The sequence below is a fragment of the Pomacea canaliculata genome, linkage group LG10 (assembly GCF_003073045.1).
Source record: "Pomacea canaliculata isolate SZHN2017 linkage group LG10, ASM307304v1, whole genome shotgun sequence".
Taxonomy (NCBI): Eukaryota; Metazoa; Mollusca; class Gastropoda; order Architaenioglossa; family Ampullariidae; genus Pomacea; species Pomacea canaliculata.
The window spans coordinates 4,217,722-4,239,228 of NC_037599.1; the positions used below are offsets into that span (position 1 = coordinate 4,217,722).

Below are 21,507 nucleotides of genomic sequence, written 5' to 3' on the forward strand. Positions count from 1 at the left end.
TGACCCTTATCAAATTCATTCAATGAAGGATCGCACTCTTCCTTTGCGTGGCTCTAGCTTTTACCGCCTATTTTGCAGACTGGGGTAGCCATTTCAAAATAAATGAAATATTATGTGCGGTAATAAAATTGAAAATTATAAATTATAAATTAAACATAACCTATGACAGCATTTGTTAAGCAATAGCAACTTGAAATCTCAGTTAAGAATGTGTTTACTGTTTCTTCATAGATGATCACAATTTTGCAGAAATACTGATAGAAGCAACATAAGCACAGCTCTGATTTGGTGTTTACTACTTCCCATTTTTAAGGAAACTTATAAAATAATTCATACAAACCATCAGATTAACTAATCATCATAGTTTTAGTACCATCAGACAACTTTTCTGTTGATGATTATGTGTTCTCTCACAACCAGGTAAAAATCTACTTCATTTTTTAAGACCGATATGATTTAAAGACCAGCCTGAATGGCTTGCGTTTTCTTCAGATATCGGTAAATATATGCGATATCAAACTGACTTGTAAAATTCACTCCCCCAAACCGATCCGTTAATTAATTATCCGTTACGATTCGCACCTACGATCAACGAGCGCTGCTAACAGTGTACTACGTCACGTTGGTACACCATTCACAACATTGCTAAAAGTCAACACTTATGAGCGACAGTTCGGATTATTAGGACGCTGTCAGTCTGCATTTCTCATGGTTCTCAAAAACTGCTACTTTAGCACGAAAAACGCAAACTTTCAACGTCTGAATAAACCAAACTGTCGGTCATTCTCTCTCTCTCTGTTTGGTGTTGACTGGTGGTAACTTTGTCAGTGATGCACTAGCGTGACGTAGTACACCATTATCAGCGCTCGTTGATCGCAGATACGAATCGCGGACTTTGCTAGCGGGGAATTAATTAATGGATGTGTTTTGGAAGCTGAAGTTTACAGGTTAGGTTTACATTGCCTACATCTACCGATATCGGGGTGAAAAAATAAACCGCAAACCATTCAGGCTGGTCTTTAAACAAATATAGGGCTTCACATATTAGCATCTCGTGGAATTATAATAACACACTTAAATAACGCCATACGTATGCGTGTTCAAGAGAGAAAGAACATCTGAATGGCGTGCCCATGCTGCCCCAGTCCAAGATGTAATGCCGGAGCTGCACAAAGGCTGCACTATGGCACCTCCAGTTCTCCTCAAATTGATGTGGACGTGCGGCCCGATGGCATGTTAGAAAGGTCAGTCTGCAAAACAAATTATCCATGACAGCTCTTCGATCTCATAAATGATGCTTATTGCTCTGCTAGGTCCGGGAACATTAACTTCTTTTTGAAAATGAAGAATTCAGAACCCCACATGCACTTTGGTCGTGATCGTCTCAGAAGTTCAAGTCGATATTATTCCACGTTAATTCCATTTTAAGGAGTTTGCAGTAACGATTTCCGTTGTTTTGCATCTAATTAACAATTTGTACCAGCTAGAGAGAGAAGGCAATCCGATAATTAAACGCTTGTTTAACACTTTCGGTAATTTTTGATAGTAATAAAATAACTAATCACTGGAAAGATAAGTGCTCTGCAATTTTATTTATTACCAGTCAGTGAGAACTTCTAGTTTCTTTCAAAACTGTCCATTCGTTTACCTCATGGCTACTGCTGATGCGTTTGTAGCTAATAACTCTTTCCATCCTTTTTTTACCAAATAGTTAATGACTATTTATAGATAAACATGCATGTATTTCTCGAGAAATCACAGGCGTAGAACACCAAACATTCGGTGTACAGAAGCTAGAATTTCACGGAGGAAGTGCTTACACATGATCGCAGGCGACGAGCTGGCAGTATTTCATTTTCACTCCTCTAATTTATTCCCATTAAGATTTAAACAACAAGCGGCAGGCCCGTTTCTTTATCGACTTTACTTTTTCGTTGTTGGAGACCCGAGTCGCACGTGGTGAATGTCACGGACAAAGCACACGATACATCATACAGAGGTGTATAAACACAGACTCATGTGCTGTCACCATGTCACCCAATCTATCCGAGTATATACATATATCACAGTCCATTAGTGTGCCAGTTTAAGGGCTCAGAGCTTGAAACAGTTTTGAAGAAAATCGTCAAGCGAGAAGGAACGGTTTCATTTTGTATTCATACTGGTCATTGCAGATGTCAGGCGGATGCAAATGGATTTTGTACAGGATGATGTCACGACTCAGAACAGAAGGAAGAAAGTATGGGCACAGAATAATGGAAGGTTATGAGTACAGATGAATGAAAGTTATGACGGAAAATTTTGAGTGCAGGAAGGTGTATTGTGCATGCTTGGGAAAACACGTTTTCAGTGCAGTGTCGGCATAGATTATGAAGGAATTGCTACACTGCCTCTTTATGAAGAGGGTGGGGAGGTCTCGTATGAGGGACTCACTGTTTGTAGCAGTTCGGGGCTACACATTTGCTTTTGAGTCAATCGGTTTCCACGACCTTGACCTTGTAGAAGTGAACCCTGGGTTGATCCTTTTTACTTCTGAGTTTGGGAAGGGTGGTGCTACCGCTGTTTCGGAATTTCTTGTGTTGAAAGTCGTGATACACATCCTGATCCAAGGCCTTCAGAATCCTGTACTCGTGCTGAAGCGTCTCCTGTCCTAACTCGGCGTGGTTGGCGTTCACGTAATGGATCCGACTGCGGGCTTGGTTATCGGGCACTTTAGAGGAGCATCCTTGGTAGCGTGGCTCATTGACAGTCTGCAGCACGGGCTTCAAACCCGCGGCCTCGCCTGCACCGTCGCGATCCAACAAGTCATTACCTGCAGTCAAGGACAAGGAGTTTGCTTCCAGACAGCCCCCATCTCCGTCCTCCAGAATGCAGTCCTCCTCCTCCACTTCTCCAGGTCTGTTTCCGGGGTCGGCACCTTTCTCGTCAAGAATGTCGTTATCAGCAGTAACGGAGACGCCAGCAATCCACACCGACGCGCCACCAAAATTTCCGCCCGTAGCTACGCTGTCGGCAGTCTCTGGGTATCCCTCCTGGCAGACTAGCACTGCCACCTGGGGGGCTAGATTCTGGTTAGAGGGCGCGCCAGTTCTCGCTAAGTCGAGGTCAGGTAGCTCGATCTCACCTCTTCTGCTGTAGGCCTCGGTCGCAAGGACATCCCGGAGATCTCCTGAGGCAACAGGGAGACTAGCAGGTAGGCACGTCGGCTTCTGGCTGTCCTGCTGCTGGCAAACGGAACAGAAAACAGTGACGTCACCAGATAACATCCTCCAACCCAGAGATGTCCTTTTTATGAGTAGCTTGTTCTGATAGCTAGTATTGTGTCTGCATGTGACTATGAGTAAGGGTACAAAGTATGTTTCTTGAATTAAGAAAGGGGTTTGAGCATTATAACCTCATGTCAAATAATCTCCCTGAGAAGTAGTCAGCTTTATGTATCCTTTTCTCTCTCTCCTACTCAAAATGTATTAAATGAGTAAACTTTATATCACACACGCACACATACAGGCAAACATAAATTCACAAGCACACGCAAAAGCAAGTATCAAACATACATGCATACCTGCATCTTCCACAGCAAGCCCTGATGATGGACTTCATTGAGGGTGAGGAGTAGCTGCCTCTGAAGCTTCACACAATGGTCATCGATCTTCTGGAACATCCTAGTGCTGCTCGATACATCCACGGGTCGTCTTTGCTTCACCAGACGCGCAGCACGCGAGGTAGTGACGTCATGTCTGTCTCTACTCAGCCCGGTGATGGAAAGGGCGGGAAGGGTCGAACGGGGCAAGAAAAAAGAGCCATCCATTCGTCCGCCCGGACAGGCCTCTTCTTGATATGACGGTTGGTCGTAGGGTGGAAAGGGGCATGACTCCTCAACTTCTTTAGGAGATTGCTCCCGGACCCCTTGTCTGTTAGACTTGGCGTTGCGGCTGGTGGGTGCTGCAGACTGGTAGGGTAGGGGTGGAGCTCGCCGAGAGTCGGGTGTCATTTGCCACCCTGATGCCGTTACTTCGCCCTAACTTCCTACCCACGACTCCGTACATCATTTGCGAGCCTCCGTTGAGGATACTCTTCTCCGGGACAGGGGTTCCCTTGTCGTCGCTCAGCCATGGGTCCCTAGTTAGGCACTGCGTCCAATCAGGCACGCCCAAGCGCAACCTGGTGTACCGTCGACGTAGATCGCAGGTCGTCCTTGTGAAAGGTCTTTTGACCCACTCCTGGGACAGATTGTTAGGTTTTGTGGGTGTCCTCTTGTGGAAGCATCCGTCTCGACTTTCTGGCTTTTCCTCGCTATCGCCGCTTGCGGCCGGGAGGTAACTGAAGTTGTGGAAGGTGCTCTCGTCGGGTGGCTGGATCTCCTCCTTCATCTGCGACATTATGATCATGGGAGGTACAGACTCGGATCTCTGGGGCACTTTAACAGCATCCATCATGTCCACGACATCGCACTTCGCCACCTCCGTCATTCGTTTAAGCAGCTCCCGCTTGCGCGAGGCCGCCAGGTGGCGTCGCGCGTGTGACAGTAACTGGCCGTTGCTGGTCTGGGAACGGTTTGCTTTTCTCACCCCCTCAGCAAGACGCAGGGCAAACGCAGCATTGCTTCGCTCTGGCATCGACAGAGTAATGGGAGACGCTGAAGGAGACTTGTGCGGCCGTTGGCTGCGGGAAGCATCTTCGCCATCGCTGCTGGAAGCTGCAGTCGCGGTAGACGCACCGCCGTCCTGGTGGTGGTAGTCCATGGCCTGCCAGGGGCTTCGCGCGATCGGGACGCTGGACATCAACAGTTCCTTCATGCTGATGGAGCGACTAGAAACGCTTGGGAAGACGAGGCGCAAGTCACTGCCGTTCGCTCCATCACACTCGTTTCTCGCCTGACCTTCCACCTCTGACGCTGCACGCGACGTCCCGCTGTCGATCTTGTTAAAACCCTCCGGCATAAGGGAAGTGCTGACGATGGGGTTGGGAAGGTCGGTCATATGTAGCTTACTGGGGATGGAGACGCTTCTCGGGCGGGGCGTCAGGAGATAAGTGGCGGGGGTCTCCTGCTGAAGAGAAGCAGAAGGGGGGACCCCGTTTTGCGCCGTTCGTCCCTTTGCTGTTGGTCCGGTTACGCCGCCAATATCTAGCGCATGGTAGGAGGGGAATTTCTGGCTCTGGGAGGGGGCCGTTTGTTCCGGAAGTTGATGGTGACTTTCTCTTGCTTCAGATTCTTGGAGGAATGGGATATTGCTGATATTCGCCACAATATTGAGAAGGGCGGTGTGACGGAAATTTTCGTCCAGTTCTTGCATACTTCTGCAATCAATCAATCAATCAATCAATCAATCAATCAATCAATCAATCAATCAATCAATCAATCAATCAATCAATCAATCAATCAATCAATCAATCAACTGCTTAGCATAACAAAAACCAGTTGTGTTGCATCCAACATGCCAAAACACGCTCAGGAAATAATATTTTCTAGTCTGAATTGGTTGGCCTTACATTTGTATTAAAAAGAGACTGTTTCTGCGTTTGTAGAGTGCAACAAACGATTTTCACAGGGCTGGACGACGACAGTCGCAGACGTGATGACGCGAGATGAGAAAAGAGAGAGAAGCAAAAGAAGAAAGAGGATGAAAACAAAGAGAATTATTAACAAAGGAGAAAAGGTCGGCGGCATCAAGACCTTTTTTGACCGGTTGAACATGGACAAACATGGACTAATCGACACTGTCTATTTGTTATTATCAGGCATCTATCTTGCTTTTTGGCTAGGGCAGGTAGTTTATTTGGGGGAAAGTTGTCTGACTTGCATCATGACTTTGTTCAACTGTACAAAACAGTTTGCACACATTATTACTTTCTTATTTCATGCAGTCAAGTTCTGTCTCTACCTGAGATGATCTGTTTTAATCTGAGACTAATGCTACTACGATTTTTTTGAACTGTCTTCCTGCAGCTCCACCTCATTATTAAGTTTTACTGCCCGTCCCCTACCGGGTCCATCTTTTTATTTCCAGGACAGAGAGTTCTCATTCATGCTTATGGCTGGAAAGTATGGTTTGATCCTGTGGAAGAAGGTGAGAAGCACACGTGTGCAGGTTACATGATTACCGGTAATCTTTACCCTCACCTCCCGATTAGGATCCACTCCCTTATGCAACACGGTAGAAAACTGTCCCCTAAAATCTGCCACGACTATGGGAGATTTTTTAAAATTGTGGAGCTTGAAAATAATAATGTAAACACACTTTTCACATTAAAACACTAATAAATACCTATTTGTAAGAAGGTCTGGCCGCAATACAGACTACTATTACCTGCCCACCCCACAGATAAGGTCCGTACGCACCCGGCGGTTGATCATGAAGACCTGCCTGTGTTTGGAATTCTATGACTTTACATGCACCTGCACTTGTCCCAGGTATCAGAACACACTGTAGTCTATTCGTGGTGGGGTGGGAGTGTGTGTATGTAGGGGGAGAGTTGGCAAAGGTAAGAATGAACTCTGAACGCTTTCTGTCAATCGATATCAGTGCAAAGGTCAGGGTTCACGCTTTGAATTTCGATAGCCTGTCATTTTGCTGCAATCACCTCTTATCTTAGGGCCAGACAGAGGGCAAAGGAACCAACCAACTCAGAAAAGAAGTGTAAAAGTTTATGGAGAGTGTTATCGAGACCACAAGACGAGAGGCTCCGCACACATCATGCGGTCGTCAGGAGAATAACGAAAGCCAGATTATGTGTCGTGACGGGGTGGGTTCACCAAGTGTTGTGCGGGTACTTCTGGGTCTTATTCGCGTTTAATATTCTGGAAGGGTAGTTTAGTAAATATCGGCACAGTCTTGGATGTCAGATATGTTTACTCTTATATTTAGGATTTTAAATAAGAAACTACGTTTAAACTAGGATCAAACGTCAAAGGCATCAAACATCAGTGTGCAAGTAGTGGGAAAAGTAGAATAAAAGTAAGGATTACTTCTCACGGATGTGTCTCTTCTCACAAACCTCTCCTCATCTTAGCATCACTTAGTGCAGAAACACCACCCGGACAGCCAGCAATGAACATGAAGTTTGCCACCCCCGACGCCATCTTGCGAAGGAAGCGCATGACGTCACGGCAGTATCAGGGACGCTAGTTAATCATCTTTGATAAAAGTCTGTGTCTTAGATGTTGCCTGCTGAAAAGTGAAACTACAGTGTTCACTACAACATACACGTTACCACTACAGCAAGTGACGGAACAGGAGGAAAGGACGCCAAGAGCAGTCAAAGAATATTCCAGCATGACCAGCGTGTTTGGTGCCAAGTTGATGTAAATGTAAACAAACAAGTTCCTACTATTACTGGTAACAGAAAACATCACTAAACTCCTAAATGAAGACCCAAAACATGCCAGAGGAAACCAGAATACCAAAATAAACCCCACGCAGATATGAGGAAGACGGCACAGACAGTTGGTCCTGGTTGGGACTCATTAAAAAGACAATCTCATTAATGTTATAATGAGACGAGGTTAAGTGGAGCCTGACTATACACCAACTATCAAAGATTTTGCATTATGAGGGAAGAATATATGATGAAGGTGAAGGCATAAGTAACCTGTGACTAGGTCTAGAGAGAAATACGAGTACTCCCGAGACGAGAACTGAACCCCAAAGGCTTCCAGTTGTTGCAGCAGTTGAAGATTCACACTACAAGACCGCTCCGACTGAGTTACCTCCAGTACAAAGTTAAGGCCCCTGCAGGGTAAATTGTTTTAGGGTGGGGGTTGGAGGGGGAGAAAGTGAGGGAAAGGAGGAAAGAAATGCTGAGAAGAACAAGCCCCACTGTTCCTGCTTGTCATACAGAAACAGAAAATGGTGTACGCCAGGCTAGGAGCGTACCTCCCTACCTCAGGGGTAAGGACTGCTACTATTGCTGACTTGCTGATGATAACTGTCTACAAACAACAAAAAAACACATCTTTTGCTGCCCGTGTTGCAAACAATAGCTGGTTTCCACAGCATTGAGATTTTGCCAAACTGCAGCTAGAAGTTGCCATTCAGAATATAATTATTTTTTGATTCTATATATTTTCACTGCCTAACTTTTCTGGCAACAAGCTAATCTGATGTGGACAAGCAAGTTTGTCTGGTTTATGAAGGGAAGTACTGGAAACTGGACAAACTGCTTTAGTTTGGGTCGGTCAGTGTAGTGGCACTTGTGTGACTGTAGACGATGCCCAAAGATAATCTGAACTAGTGAAACCATTAAAAGCAGATATAAGTGGCATCGGACTAGTGTCAACAATGCAGACAACAGCTCCTGTCGCTGTCAACACGCATGAAATGAGATATAATCAGGCTTGCCAAGCGGCAAGTACAGGCGCACCCGGGTAAAGGCGACTCATTATCTAGGAACACACTGACAAAGGTTGGCTGCCTCCACAAAGTAGATTCTCACAGAACATAATTGCAGTCAGGCCTGCAAGCAAGCCTCATGCTGCGAGAAGATGTTGTGTTTTGTGACCTAATAGTCTATATGTCATGTATTCCCTAGTGATGAACACTTTACGACTACGGTTAATCTGTTTGCTGATGAAAGATGACTAGATGCTTAGACACAATACTTCAGCCACGGTCACGTGCCATCACAGGTAGAATGAGGAATAAAAGGAGGAAAATGAACAAGATGACACAAATGATGAAAGGAATCGACAAGTACAGAGCAAAGCAAAGCAAAACAACAACAACAACAACAACAACAACAACAACAACAACAACAACAACAGCAACAGCAGCAGCAGCAGCAGCAGCAGCAAAAACAACAAAAACGTCACTTATCCAGTCACTTCCTTGTCTTATTATATTTACATATGCAACGTTAGTCAGGACTTCTGTACGGCTGATTCTCATTTCTTGCACTGAACAAAGAAAATAAGCAAGTAAGCCTGGAATGCGAACGCGCAACAGTACAACTTTTGTCAATTAATAATTTTAACCTACATTTGAGTAAGCGAGAAGTTCAACAAACATATTATGTATGTGTTTATATGTATTTATGTGTGTGGGTAATTTGCTTACGCCGTTTTGTTTTTCAACACAACTAACCTCGTCAAAAAGGCAAGACCTGTCTCATATTTTGACAGCTGTTGTCAGTCCCGGCAATCACTGCAGTGACAGTGAGGGTTAGTATTCAAACAAACGCCGGGTGGGCTCCTCCTGTCGCCATGTCGCCTACGTACGACTGTAAGTGTCCTCACAGGCACACGGCAAACAACAACAACTTGTCCGCCACCGCGATCGAAGTGTAGGTTTGATGAGCGAGCAACCCGTGGGCTTACCTTAGGGGCATCCAGGTACCGTCGATGCCGTCGCCAAGTGGGTTGTGATGTCGGTAGACTGGGGACAGTGGCTTGCCGTGGGCCATCGTCGAGAACTGAAGTGTCTCCTTCTTGACTTGGCCCAGCAGGCGGGACTTGGGGCGGGAGGTGGCAGAGGTCGCCAAGGTTGGATCTTTCATCCTGGCTACGGGGTTGGTGCGGTCGTCAACGTGGCTGTGATTGAGGAGATCATTATTAGGAGGATCAAGGGCTGGGGGTTAGCGAGTGCGGCTCCGCAGACAGAAAAGCAGGTAGGTAGAAGGACGAATAAAGAGATGGAGAGAGACAAACAGGGCAGACAGGAGCGGACCAACACACACACACGGGCGCGCGTGCACACACATATATTTTATAGACAGACAAACGCATATACACACTGCAAAACACGCTGAAAGTGAGTAAATGGGAGGATAGGGGGAGGGTATGGGGGATAAGCAAGACGGTGGTAGTGCATGCGTGATCGTCCCCCTAAAATGTTGGAGGTCCAGGTAAATGCCAAAGAAAAAATCTCCCGCTACAGCCAGGGGACCATAACATTTTCTCATAACACTTCCTGGCTTACCTCGCCCTGATAGGTAAAAGCTGTGTAAGTCTAGGCGATAAAGAGCAGTTAACGCCCAGAATACGTCGCCAAGCCGTGAAAACAGAATGTCCACCAGTCAGCTTCATTACAGATCATTTTATCCCACACCTTTCGCGCCTTGTACCCGGGCAATGAAGTGCCTTTCTAACTGTCGATGTCTGTGCGTACATTCTTTTCATCTGATTCCGGTTTTCAGGCGACTGACAGTTACTCCAATAAAAGAAAATGGCCGTGACATACCTTTTTGCAGGCGGCTGTCAAAAGACTATTTGAGTGTCGGCCTTCTCGAGCCCGTGTTCATTGGCAGACACAGAAAACCTTTGCCTTCTGTTCAGCTCCTGCAAAGAAGAAAAAAGGTCAGGTAGAATATGGAACATGATGGGCAGTGAGTGAGACTCACTCAGTTCCTTCAGGCAAGTGAGAAGTGATGCTCGAAATAAATACAGAGACGATAGGTGGACCTTTTTACCTTAGATTATTTCGGTTATAAAGACAATATTTTTTATAAAATGCTAGAAGTTTTCTCTAAAAGTAAAAAAATAACTTGTCCGAAAGGCATTTTCTTGTAAACATTTTGTTTTTCTCACAGTAACATTGCGTACAGCTTATAAACATGATGTTGTCTACAGAAGTTTACCCACGAGTTTGCTAAACACTAATTGTGATAACATGCGCCTGCGTTGTCACCTAATGTGCAGGGTAGTCGCACTGAGTGACTCTTGCGGTCTTACAACACAAACAGGACAGAGAGAAAAACAAAGCTTGTAATACTTCTTGATTTTTTACATTTTAAAGTGCCCACTGTACACAAAGTTACTAAAAATGAACAGATAAAATGTCATCTTTGTTTAGTGGTTGTGTTGTGTCTCTATGTCTCTATCACCCTCCCCCACAACACACTTTCACTCACTCATGTACAAGCAGGTAGGGGTCAGCACCAGTCTAATGCACAGATACTGTACGGCGTTATTTAACAAGCACTCTATCGATTCCGGCTGATGGGAGAAGCGAACCGTGTCAATCTGCACCATGTCGCTTCTGTGGCTCTTCGTTGGTCGATTTGGCAGTCAGCATAGAATGGCTGGCAGTGCTGCTGCCCGAACCCCCCTCACCATCACCACCACCACCACCATCACCACCACCACCATCACCACACCACCACCACCACTACCACACCACCACCACCATCAGCACCACTACCACACCACCACCACCACGTCTCATCACGTGACCTCTGCCATTGATCTGCAGTTACCTGAACCTTCCTGCTCCTACCTTCCTTGCTACCACGCAGTATCATCAAGCCCTTTGTAGATAATAGATGAAGGGACTGGTGAAGTAAGGGGATACACCACAAAAAGAATAAAGATAAAAATAATGACCGGTGTGGAGAACAAACGAGAGTAGGTAGATAGATGACATCTTATTTACAACAAAAACAGAATAAGCCCGACTAAAAGTATTGTTTTTAAGATAAAGCCCTCGATCTAAGATAATCAGATCTATGCTAGATATATCAATAGATCGAGAGAGAGAGAGACGCAACAAAACGAGATGGGATGGACAGACAAAGCGAAGAAAAAAAAGACAGAGGGGTGATTTAATATAAAGATACAAGATTCAGTTTCGCTGTTACAAGATTTTGATTGAGTTTATTTGATGGGAATTCAGCTTTTGTTCACTTATTAATTTTTCATAACCGCTTATGTGTAAAAAGATATTCATTATTGAATGTATTCTTCGTATACTCCCTTAGAATCTCTCGTCTTTGCACACAAAGCACTTGAAGGAATTTTGTCTCTTACTTATTATTTAGGACCTTAGCTGTTGATGTTACTTCCGAAGTAGATTTTAAGTAATGTGTGAACGATTCGTTTCCGGATGTGGACGAAGCAGGCGCGCATGCGAAGTACGACCAATGGCGAGTGCATCTGAGACTGCTGCAGCCTAGCACGAGGATGACGACGTCTGCTCCATCTCTAAAAGAACTAAAGTCACATCCTGCCTGCCAAATGTCAAGAACCTGCAAACGTCCTCTTTAGCCCGAAACTATGGCAACGCTCACACACACAGCACGTCACGTGACCGCAGAATGATTCCTCCCCAGTCCCACGTCCTCCCGTTTACCTGCTACAGCTTCGTGTCGCGCGACCGACTGCAACAAAGGAAGACGTCAGAGGGAGGTGTAGTGACGTAGTCCACTCTGTCGCTCTGCCCACGCCGTCGGTAGGTGCGAGGGTCGGCGGTGTCCAGCAGCGATTTCTTGGACAAAATCGTCGTTGCTGTCACCGTGCTGGCCACTCAGGGTTCAACCCATCGGCGGTCGACACTCGGCAACGTCATTATTCCGTGACGTCATCAACTCTAATACGTCATGAAATGCAGACGTCACAAAGAGAAGACATGTTGGACTAGAATCTTCTTTTATAATTATTATTGTTCGCCATGTCCCAAGCTGAATGTGTAATGGAAAAAGCTACTTGAACTCGAAGTACTAGAATGTGATATGGAAAAGTATTAGACCAGTGGCCCGCGGACATCTTTAGACCGGCTTCTTCTGCGAAAAAGTGAAGTGCTTTTGTTTTTGTTTTCATATTTGTATTCAGCCTTGGTTCATTTGATTGAAATTTTATTTATCAAGCACAACAGCGTTACAAATCAGTCCGTAATATTCTAACACAGACAAGGCACAAACATAAATAATTAATACGCCTGGCATGTCTGATGGAGTTAGACACCGTCGGGGGCGGCTGCCTTCAAAGGAAAGGCTTGTTTTAAAGTTTTATTGTGAGAGAATAGCTTAGAATTGTGAGACCGGCCGGCATACAGAAAACTTTGTCCACCCCTAGTCTAGACTGTGGAGTCGGAAAGTACTAGACTGTTAGTTGGAATGTCTGGGACACATACAAGGTTTCTTTTTTAGGGATGAGTCCGAATCCTTTGAGCTGAGGTTGGTAAAAATATATAATCTACTAATGGTACACTAAACAATGTTTCTTTGGATAAAAGAAAATGTAAAAGTAAAGGGAAAAAAGGAGAAGAGAGAAAGAACGATAGACATTACAAAACAGTTACCCGAAGACTAAGATTGCAGGTGGCTGGCTACGATCAGTTTGGAATTAATACAAAGTACACTTCATGATTTTAACTCATTATACTTCAAAGTTGCTAGAACAGCGCCAGGCTTGTAAGGGTTAAATATCCCGGCGTGACAGCTTAGTCTGTAGCTGGGTAGTCAGGTCCGTTGTATCATGGAGACAGGTAACAAGACCACAGATTTATATTCACACACACACACACACGTGCCCCCTGTCGTCCCCCCAGACCATGATGTTAGACACAAGGGGGCAACTGTAAGGTGTGTACATGTACATATACTACTGTTGTCAAGCATACACTAGACCAAATCAATGCAAAAAAGTCAGAATAGTGGCTTTGGACTTTGGACTTCTCGGCTAATAAAAATGTCACTCGACTGTAGCTAGGAACATAGTCAGATACACATGGAAAACAGATGAGCTCATCTTCATTCCTGGAGTGAAAAAATATAACCCGACATATGTATTATGTAATGCTAAGGTTGCTTAGTGTCATGGATTAAAAAAAAATTATTTAGATTTTTATTTTACTTTTTCAAACGGAGTTACTCTCGAATGCATTCTAGTCTTCCTCTGTTGACTATTTATTTCCTAGTTCTACTTTTAAAACACCTAATTTACTTACTGTTGTTTATCATTTAAGTTCTTTGAGTACGTCTGGAGGTCAATGTACATGCATTCATGTTTTGTTTATTTTTAAGTATAATTCATGGATTTTATCGACATACAGGCAAGTATAGACTGACAACCGTGACCCGGTGACATTATAAGAAGAAAATACTGTTTTCGCTACTTCAGGTGGGTGGGAACATACCATTATCTAGAAGCAAATGCACAATGCAGGAATCCTGTCTAAATGTTCTCTGGTCAGGTCTGTGTGGGGAAGTCTCACGTCCTGTCCATGGCCGCTTGTTTGTACACCCGTCGAGCCACTCACCTCCCAGGCAACGCTTCTGTCATCACGTCAACGATTGCAGCGTAAGTGCAGCTTTGACACCTACTGTAGCAACGGAGCAGGTGAGGAAAGCACACAGCCGACAGTTTGAAATATTGATTGGCCAGGTGAAAGTGAGCATTAGGCACTCAAGCTTCCTTCTTACCCTCTTCTCTCCTTCCTGGCAACTTTGAAAACGCGCTCAGAAGAAACAAAACAAAAAGCAAAGCAATTTGATTGCGTGTGGCGCGAGGTTCTTTATGTTTAGATTGTTTGGATTACGTCCTGATTGAGCTAGCTCAAATATGAAGTAATATAAGACGTGGCTCTAAATGATTTTCTGAATTCATATTTTCGACTAGTGGTAGCATTTCAAGCCACACTTTCTGAAGGTGAAATGAACCCAGTAGTGGTGATTGGAGTGTAAACAATGTTCTCACTTTTCCGTACCAAAACAAACAAACAAACAAAAAACATACGCACACTCTCACACACGCAGAGAAATAGAGAATAAAGAAATAATAATAACAAAAATAAACAAAATGAGAATGACAATGATTTGAAAAAAACCAGTAAATAAATATAATGCATTTGATGCATATTAAACTTACATATAATTGAAAATATTTTGTCAGTTAATCAAGTTTCTAACCTCCATTAACTTGGCGTGGAAGCTGCTTTCTTACGTTCACCGGAGTCACTGACGTGAGACGGCATGCTTGACTGGCGTCGGTAGGAAGCTCCTGGTCAGAGGACGCAGCAACCTTCTCCACTGCTTTCGTATAAACTGGCAGCCACCTTCCATCCAATCCCCCACCAACACTTTAATAAGCTAATGGTGGACGATTTTGTGTTTTGACTGCTGACAGATCAAAATGCAGCTTACAACGTTGACACACCCGGTATTCACGTGGAATGAACAGTTTGTCTCAAGCTTTTACGTTTTGCTGTCCACGCGCGTCCTCCATCAGAAGACAATGGACGAACAAGACTGCCAACGTTCTGCTCATGTCCATTTTACCATTCTTTTAGTGAGATGTTATCCAAGCTGGACCCTGGAATGGACTCGTGGACATGTGAGTGAAAGTGAAATTTGCACCCGACACAGCTCGCCTGTCGTTGCATCGTCATGCCTGGGATGGTCGCCTTGAGGAGAGGAGAGGAGAGCAGGTGGACCATGCAGCAGCTGCCCAGGTAGCTAAGAGGCAGAGAGATCGATTCTAACAGTGCAATTGCTTCCGTCAAGTGATTGCTCTCTTCCGCTCATACCGCCTCCACCACGGGTAGTCATCACAGGTGCACCTATACATCAGAATCGCGATACGTCGATAATTGACGTGGAGATACCGTGTAATGGACAGAAAATTAAAAAAAAAAAAAAAAACAAAATTGAGAAGTCCTAACACTAGTGAAACAGTCGAACTATAGACAATGTCACACAGTTGTTAGCTAGCTATGAGCTGCAAACCCTGACCCACGCTACACTATCCTCTGATCTTTCCATGGCCCCACTACAGACCAGTCAAGTCATCCACAAGCAACCGCATGCATATGGCAACAACAACAACAACAACAACAACAAAAATCTGCATTTCCATAGTGGTATGCTGTTTCTGTGTCCTTGCACTGACAGCACACCCTGAAATGGAACCTGCATTGTTCCCGGAGATTACAAAATCCAGTCGTGCATGAACACACTTAATGCACAGATAAGTGGTTAGAAAAAAAAGATGGAAAAGACTTTTATGATCACTGTTATGCCTTGAAAGAGATATAGAAGTTGTTAGGTTCGTCACCAAGTGCCCATAATGCACGGGAAAGCGTGGGCAGACAGGACAGCGACATTTGCTGCTCTCTTCTTTTCTTGTTTTGTTTGATAGACGTGGGCCGTTGGCAAGACTGCTCCTGTTGTGCTTGTATGTACTTACTGTTAGTGGTGAAGATGAACATCCTCGTTTGGTCCTGATGTACATTTTTGTACTCCGGTCTTATGGTCATTGAAATGGTGGAACTAGAGTTTCGTGTGTGTTACTCCCCTGAGAACTTTCTTCTCCGACATCGCTTCCTCCGCATCTGTTGGTCTATCACTGGCTTGCCATCCTCATTATCGTGATACACTCAGCAGGCGGTGGTTTGCAGCGACAATTCAGTCTTAACGACCGTTACATCCCATCGAGACTAAGCAGAGCTGCTTCTGTACCTGTATGGCGATTTCTATGTACTGGAAATTTCTGTGTCGTCCTTTTGCGGAGTCTTCGTGGTCTACTTGCCGGCTACACCCTTGGGCATGACACTCGACACTGACTTTCTGGTTATTACTGCAACCTGACTCCATGACAACGATGACCCTCAGTGCAAAGAGTTCACCTTGTCAGACTACAAGATTGTCTTTTCCTCTCACATCACCTGAGGGTGGCATCGCGGTGATGTAGGAAATCTGTTCACAGTTAACTCCTCTGTCTGTATTCCCTTTACTCACACCATGTTTCTAGAGCCAGAACTCACTTTACATCATCTCCTCAGCAATAGTTTTGTGCAAATTACCATCCTTCAGGATAAACGATAAGGACTAGAGAGGACCGATACACAAAAATAGAAAGGACCAACAGAACGGATTGATAGACAAAGCGAGAGAAGAATGGCAGAAAAGAATAGAGGACCGACAAAGATGGGGAAACAGCATAAAAAAAGAAAGACAGAGAAGAGTAAAAAGAGATTTGTAGAGAGACAGAGAGAAAGAGCAGAGCAGAGATGAAACGATAACAAGGGTGTGACAGTGATAGAGAAATAGTGAGTGGTGAATGGAGAGATAGGGATTGATAAAAGGATAAAGACTTGACAGTGAGTCAGTGATTGTGAATGACGTCAGAAGGCGGAGAGGGAGTTTCAAGGAGAGAGAGAAAGAGAAAGAAGGACAGCACAGAAAAAAACCCCAAAAGGAAGGATGGAATGACAGATCAGAGATAGAGATTGGGAGAAAGAGAGAGAGAGTAACTTTGAGGTTAAAAGTCGATATTGAAGTGAAAGAGCTCGTATATAGTCAGAAACATTTGAAAATGAGAAACCAGCAACATCTGATAACCAGTCTCACTTGACTGTTCTCGGCAAAATCTGATAACCAGTCAAACCTGTTCTCGGAGGACAGTAAACCAGGAAAAAATAAAATTATCTGCTAAGCAACCCTGCTTTACTGTTCTCGGCAGAAAATAAACCAGTTCAGAGTACCCGATGACAATAAAAGCACCAGAAACGTTAGAACTAGAGGATTTAATTTCTCTAAGCGATAATGTTAAACAAACAACATGTAAACGAATTTTGCTGTAAATTATTAATAACAACTCTAATGGTTTCTGAGGCGCAGAAACAAGTCCGAGCATTAAACGCAGTTTTGAGAGGCAATCTCAGAACATTCCCTTTCACCAGGCTTTATGACCGCCCACACCCCAAACCAGAAACAGCGGATTGTGTTTATTTATAATAAAACATTATCTTTATGTCCACGATGAGAGGGTCATGGGCAGGTGTAGTAATGAAAGGGAGGCAGCTACAGTGTACGGCTTGTTTGTCTTCAGTAAAAGTTTGTTTGACAGAGTCTATATATCAGTTCTCTCTAAGAAGGTTTATTTCAATGATGCTTCTGTATTAATATTTGACATTTTGTATTAATATTTATTGTGATCTCTGTAATTAGACTTTCTACATCAAAATAGGTGTATGAAGATCAGTTGTCAAACTTTTCCTTATATTTAATTAACGGTTCCATCACAGAAATGATTTTGCAACAAACAAACAAACAAACAAACAAACAAACAAACAAACAAACAAACAAACAAACAAACAAACAAAAAATCAAAAAGAAAAAAAAATGTTTTGCTTAAAACGTATTTCCCTGAGAGAGAAACTCAAAGCAAGATGTATATCTAAATAAAGCCACTTACTGCAAAGAAAAATTCCGTTCTATGGCAATAAAGTCTCTGCTGCTCACAGCTCTGCGCTCTCTGGCCGGTCATCTGGCTGGACGCTGGGTGGCTAATGTTGTGGCTGCGGTGAGGGTGGAAATGGAGGATCACCTCAGTGACTATTGTTCAGGTGTTGCCGGCTGTAAGTATAAGTTACAGTTATTTCTCTGCTGGCAACATATGACAAGACGTTGAGTTGATGAGATCTGTGACATTGCGTGCCACCATTGCTGTCTAGGTGCAGTTAGGTCAGTCAACATTACCTGAGGGCGCGTGTGTCAGTCCCGGGGTCAAGTACCCGCTTACAAAAATAATCCTTTCTTTAAGTCACCTGAATGAGTTTCTCGACAGGTATGTGTCAGAGACAGGCAAAGTCTTCCACCATTTTCATGATACACAGACTGGAGGAAAACTAAAATGTACATATGCACATAAGAGAAACAGTTATAGAGACGTTAAGAGAGATTTGAGGGGCGGAAAGAGACAAAGACAAATGTTCACCAAAAACATCTGTTCTGTGAGTGTTACTCTTAACAACAGTCCACACTTCTCTACTAGTCTTCATCTACAGACCCAAGAACACTCAGCTCTTGTTACTAGATTGCTCCTTGCGTTTTCTATATTTGTCTTTTATTAGTCATCAGTACTGTTGTTTATCCGTCTTTCGCATATCGTCCATGTCTCCTTCTTGTCTCAAGCGCTTAGAGCACTCTATATAAATCACGCATTATTATTATTCTTATTATAATTCTTCGTATTCTTCTTATTATTAAATTATAATAAAAATGTAATGTTCATAGCGCTAGTTTTGCTATTTACGGGTGTGTTGTCATGTGTAATGTCGACTATAAACACGCAACGCAACGAAAAGCAAGGGAAGCAACTCGTAGAAGCGCACTGTTAGGTAGTTCGATGATTAAGGTTCTTGACACCAGGTACAACAGCTTGCATGATGAAAGTCTCACTCACCTTGCCACATACAGGTCCATGCATGCGTTAATTGTTCATTCAGAAAACACACACACACACAGAGCAAGCGTTTATAATAACTACAGCTCTATCACTCTATACAGAGATTGAGAGATTCAGACTGATTGACCAATTTATTCCAGGGCCAGATGGTAATGAGACATGCATTACAATCAAAATTAACAATATTAATGTCTAGTGCAAGTGAAGTAAGAGTGCAGTCACAATGTTTATCGAAATATTTCAGTCACTCTCTACCAACAATGTTATTTCTAGCTTTAAAAGAGTAAAATAAATAAAGTGGAAAGTTCTATACAATAACTTAATTGTTTGCTGATGCAATCGTTATTCTGGGTTTAAACATTCAGCCAATTGTGACATTTTATGAATATATCTAACTCTAAAATGCAGAAAACTTCACAACATAATACAATATAAACTTCATCTTCAAACATCTTTATATTACGGGGGATTTAAATCCTGTGCAGTATGTCACTTATAAAAATCGAAGTTCATGATTAGACGTGGTTTAACACTATGTAAAATGTCTTGTGTACGCCATCAATGAAAATCTGTCAGTACTGTTAACATAACTATTCCATTAATTCCTCATTTGCACACATAATTCTTCTTTCAGTCTCTTAGTAAAACTATTTACATGTTCCATGAAAACAAAACCAAATCGAAGAGAAAATAACTGAAATATTAGGCACCCAGTTCCTTCTACTCCGAACATATAAAGCATGCAATACTTGTTAATGAGTCACTCTATTATTCATTCTAGTAAAATGCAACCATAGATAATACACCAAATGATTAAACTTACTTATTAGGAACTGATGCAATTTACAATAAACAAAATCACGAGGAGTTCGTCGATCTACACCGAACAAATTTTTAACTGCATTACAATATTGTACTGTAATATGTCTAGTCCTTATTATGCCTAACACTGATTGAGTTTGTGTATGAAGTAATTTTTTTTAAAGTTAACAGATGAGTATCATTGTAAATCTACGATTTTGCATATAAATAAATAAAAAATATAGACAAAGCGAGAGGCAGTGTAAATGGGAGGAACAGTTGGGTATTAGCCTCAATGTGAGTCACGAGTAACTGAGTCATTAAAAAACCACAAGCCGTGACGGGCAACATGGCGGACGTGTCGCCAAGCACCACGGTCCAGTGGAACTGCGTACAAGCCTCCTCCTCTTCTCATTCATGTTTTTCTGGTGCTTGCCACCCCACTCCCAGTGGTGAACCTTTGTCAGTCAAAACAACGAGAACGACTGCACCCTTCGTCGTTACTCTTTCACGGGACGATGACGTCTGGACCAGGGGAGACCACTCGTTGATTGTGGACTACGTGACGTACGTCACCTCTTCTGCCCCACGAACACACACACACACACAAACACATATGGATGCGCACGAACACCTTTTTCACAGTATTCAATACAAACATGCACTTACAGACACATCTTCAAATGTTTGTACGTAATACAGAAACAAGAGCATCTCTGTCCACACGTGCACAAATACAGATGCACGCACACAAACATCTACTCATTTACTTCTAAACTCAAAAGTGCACACTCACCATCCCAGCTACATGCTAACAAACCAGAATTAGAAGATATGTTTATCAATCCGACCTTTCATGACATTTCCCTTTTCTTCTGCTCGTCTCTAAGCCGCTCTCTCTCTCTCTTTCGCTGTTTATCTTTCTCGTTGTCCTTTCCTAAGCTCTGCTCATTTTTATTTTACTGTCTCTTTCAGCCCCCACATTGTCACACGAGTTTCATAAAAGTCTAAGATGAGATCGTCAAAGATTAGTTTCCAGCAAGAAATATAAGTAAGTGTTTACGCCTAAGAATCCTTTGTTTGTATAGATTATACTTCACAAACTTCAACAGAAACTTTGAGAGCAGGAGCTTTGCTGTGGAAGCAGGAACTCGGTTATTAATCAATGGATGTTGATCGTGACTTCATGCATCATGCCACATGTGCTGTCTTCGTGCATGAGAGGTTTTATCTTGTTTATCCTTCTTTGTGGTAATACAGAGGAGGGTACGTGACAAAAAGTAAACTGTTCACTTTGTCAACATCCTCTACCATAATTTAGCTTCAATCCCATTTAAGTGACTTCCGCTTACTAATTAGTGTTCTTATGTTCAGGTGTGTGCACATCCGTGATGGTGTGTGTGTGTGTGTTTCAGGCATGCTTGTATCTTTGTGTAAACCTGTATGTTCCTTTGCAAGAGCGCCTGCCCCTCCCTCGACCATACCATTTTTTAAATGGAAAATCTTATACAGGTAGACATACAGGTGAACGAAAGTACAGGTGATCAAAAAAGCTTGCTATTTTCTCCCTTGTTCTTTTTATCCTCCTCCTCCTACCCATCATCATCATCATCCGTCTCTACACGACATCCTATGGTAACCAACCTCACCAGACCCCACCCGACACCCCGAAGATAATAGATGTGGCGAACTTGTCATCCTGGCATCAACACGGCTTGAAACAGGGACATCAGGGATGGGTTCGGTTGGGGGAAGGGGGGCATGGCTGATTAGCCAGTCACTCCGGGGGCGGAGGGGAACTACTGGAG

At 43.4% G+C, this 21,507-nt stretch overlaps 1 protein-coding gene and 1 long non-coding RNA gene across 7 annotated transcripts; one reads left to right on the forward strand and one right to left on the reverse strand.

Moving 5' to 3' along the window:
- Positions 1-196: 196 nt before the first annotated feature.
- On the reverse strand, positions 197-12,262 carry LOC112574051. 6 transcript variants are annotated; one of them, XM_025254862.1, is made up of 6 exons: positions 12,063-12,262; positions 10,176-10,273; positions 9,314-9,526; positions 3,563-5,298; positions 3,125-3,221; positions 197-1,250 (listed from the first exon to the last, which is right to left on the reverse strand). In XM_025254862.1, the coding sequence occupies exons 3-4, from the start codon at positions 9,490-9,492 to the stop codon at positions 3,915-3,917; spliced, it is 1,563 nt and encodes a 520-aa protein (XP_025110647.1). In that variant the 5' UTR covers positions 9,493-9,526; positions 10,176-10,273; positions 12,063-12,262; the 3' UTR covers positions 197-1,250; positions 3,125-3,221; positions 3,563-3,914. The 6 variants fall into 6 exon arrangements, with proteins under 6 accessions (XP_025110647.1, XP_025110645.1, XP_025110646.1 ...); XM_025254860.1 differs by having other exon boundaries at positions 3,125-3,224; XM_025254861.1 differs by having other exon boundaries at positions 2,434-3,224.
- Positions 12,263-12,396: 134 nt separating this feature from the next.
- LOC112574053 lies at positions 12,397-15,343 on the forward strand. The gene is made up of 3 exons (XR_003101338.1): positions 12,397-12,502; positions 13,905-14,050; positions 14,603-15,343. It is a non-coding gene; the product is annotated as an uncharacterized LOC112574053 (long non-coding RNA).
- Positions 15,344-21,507: the final 6,164 nt, after the last annotated feature.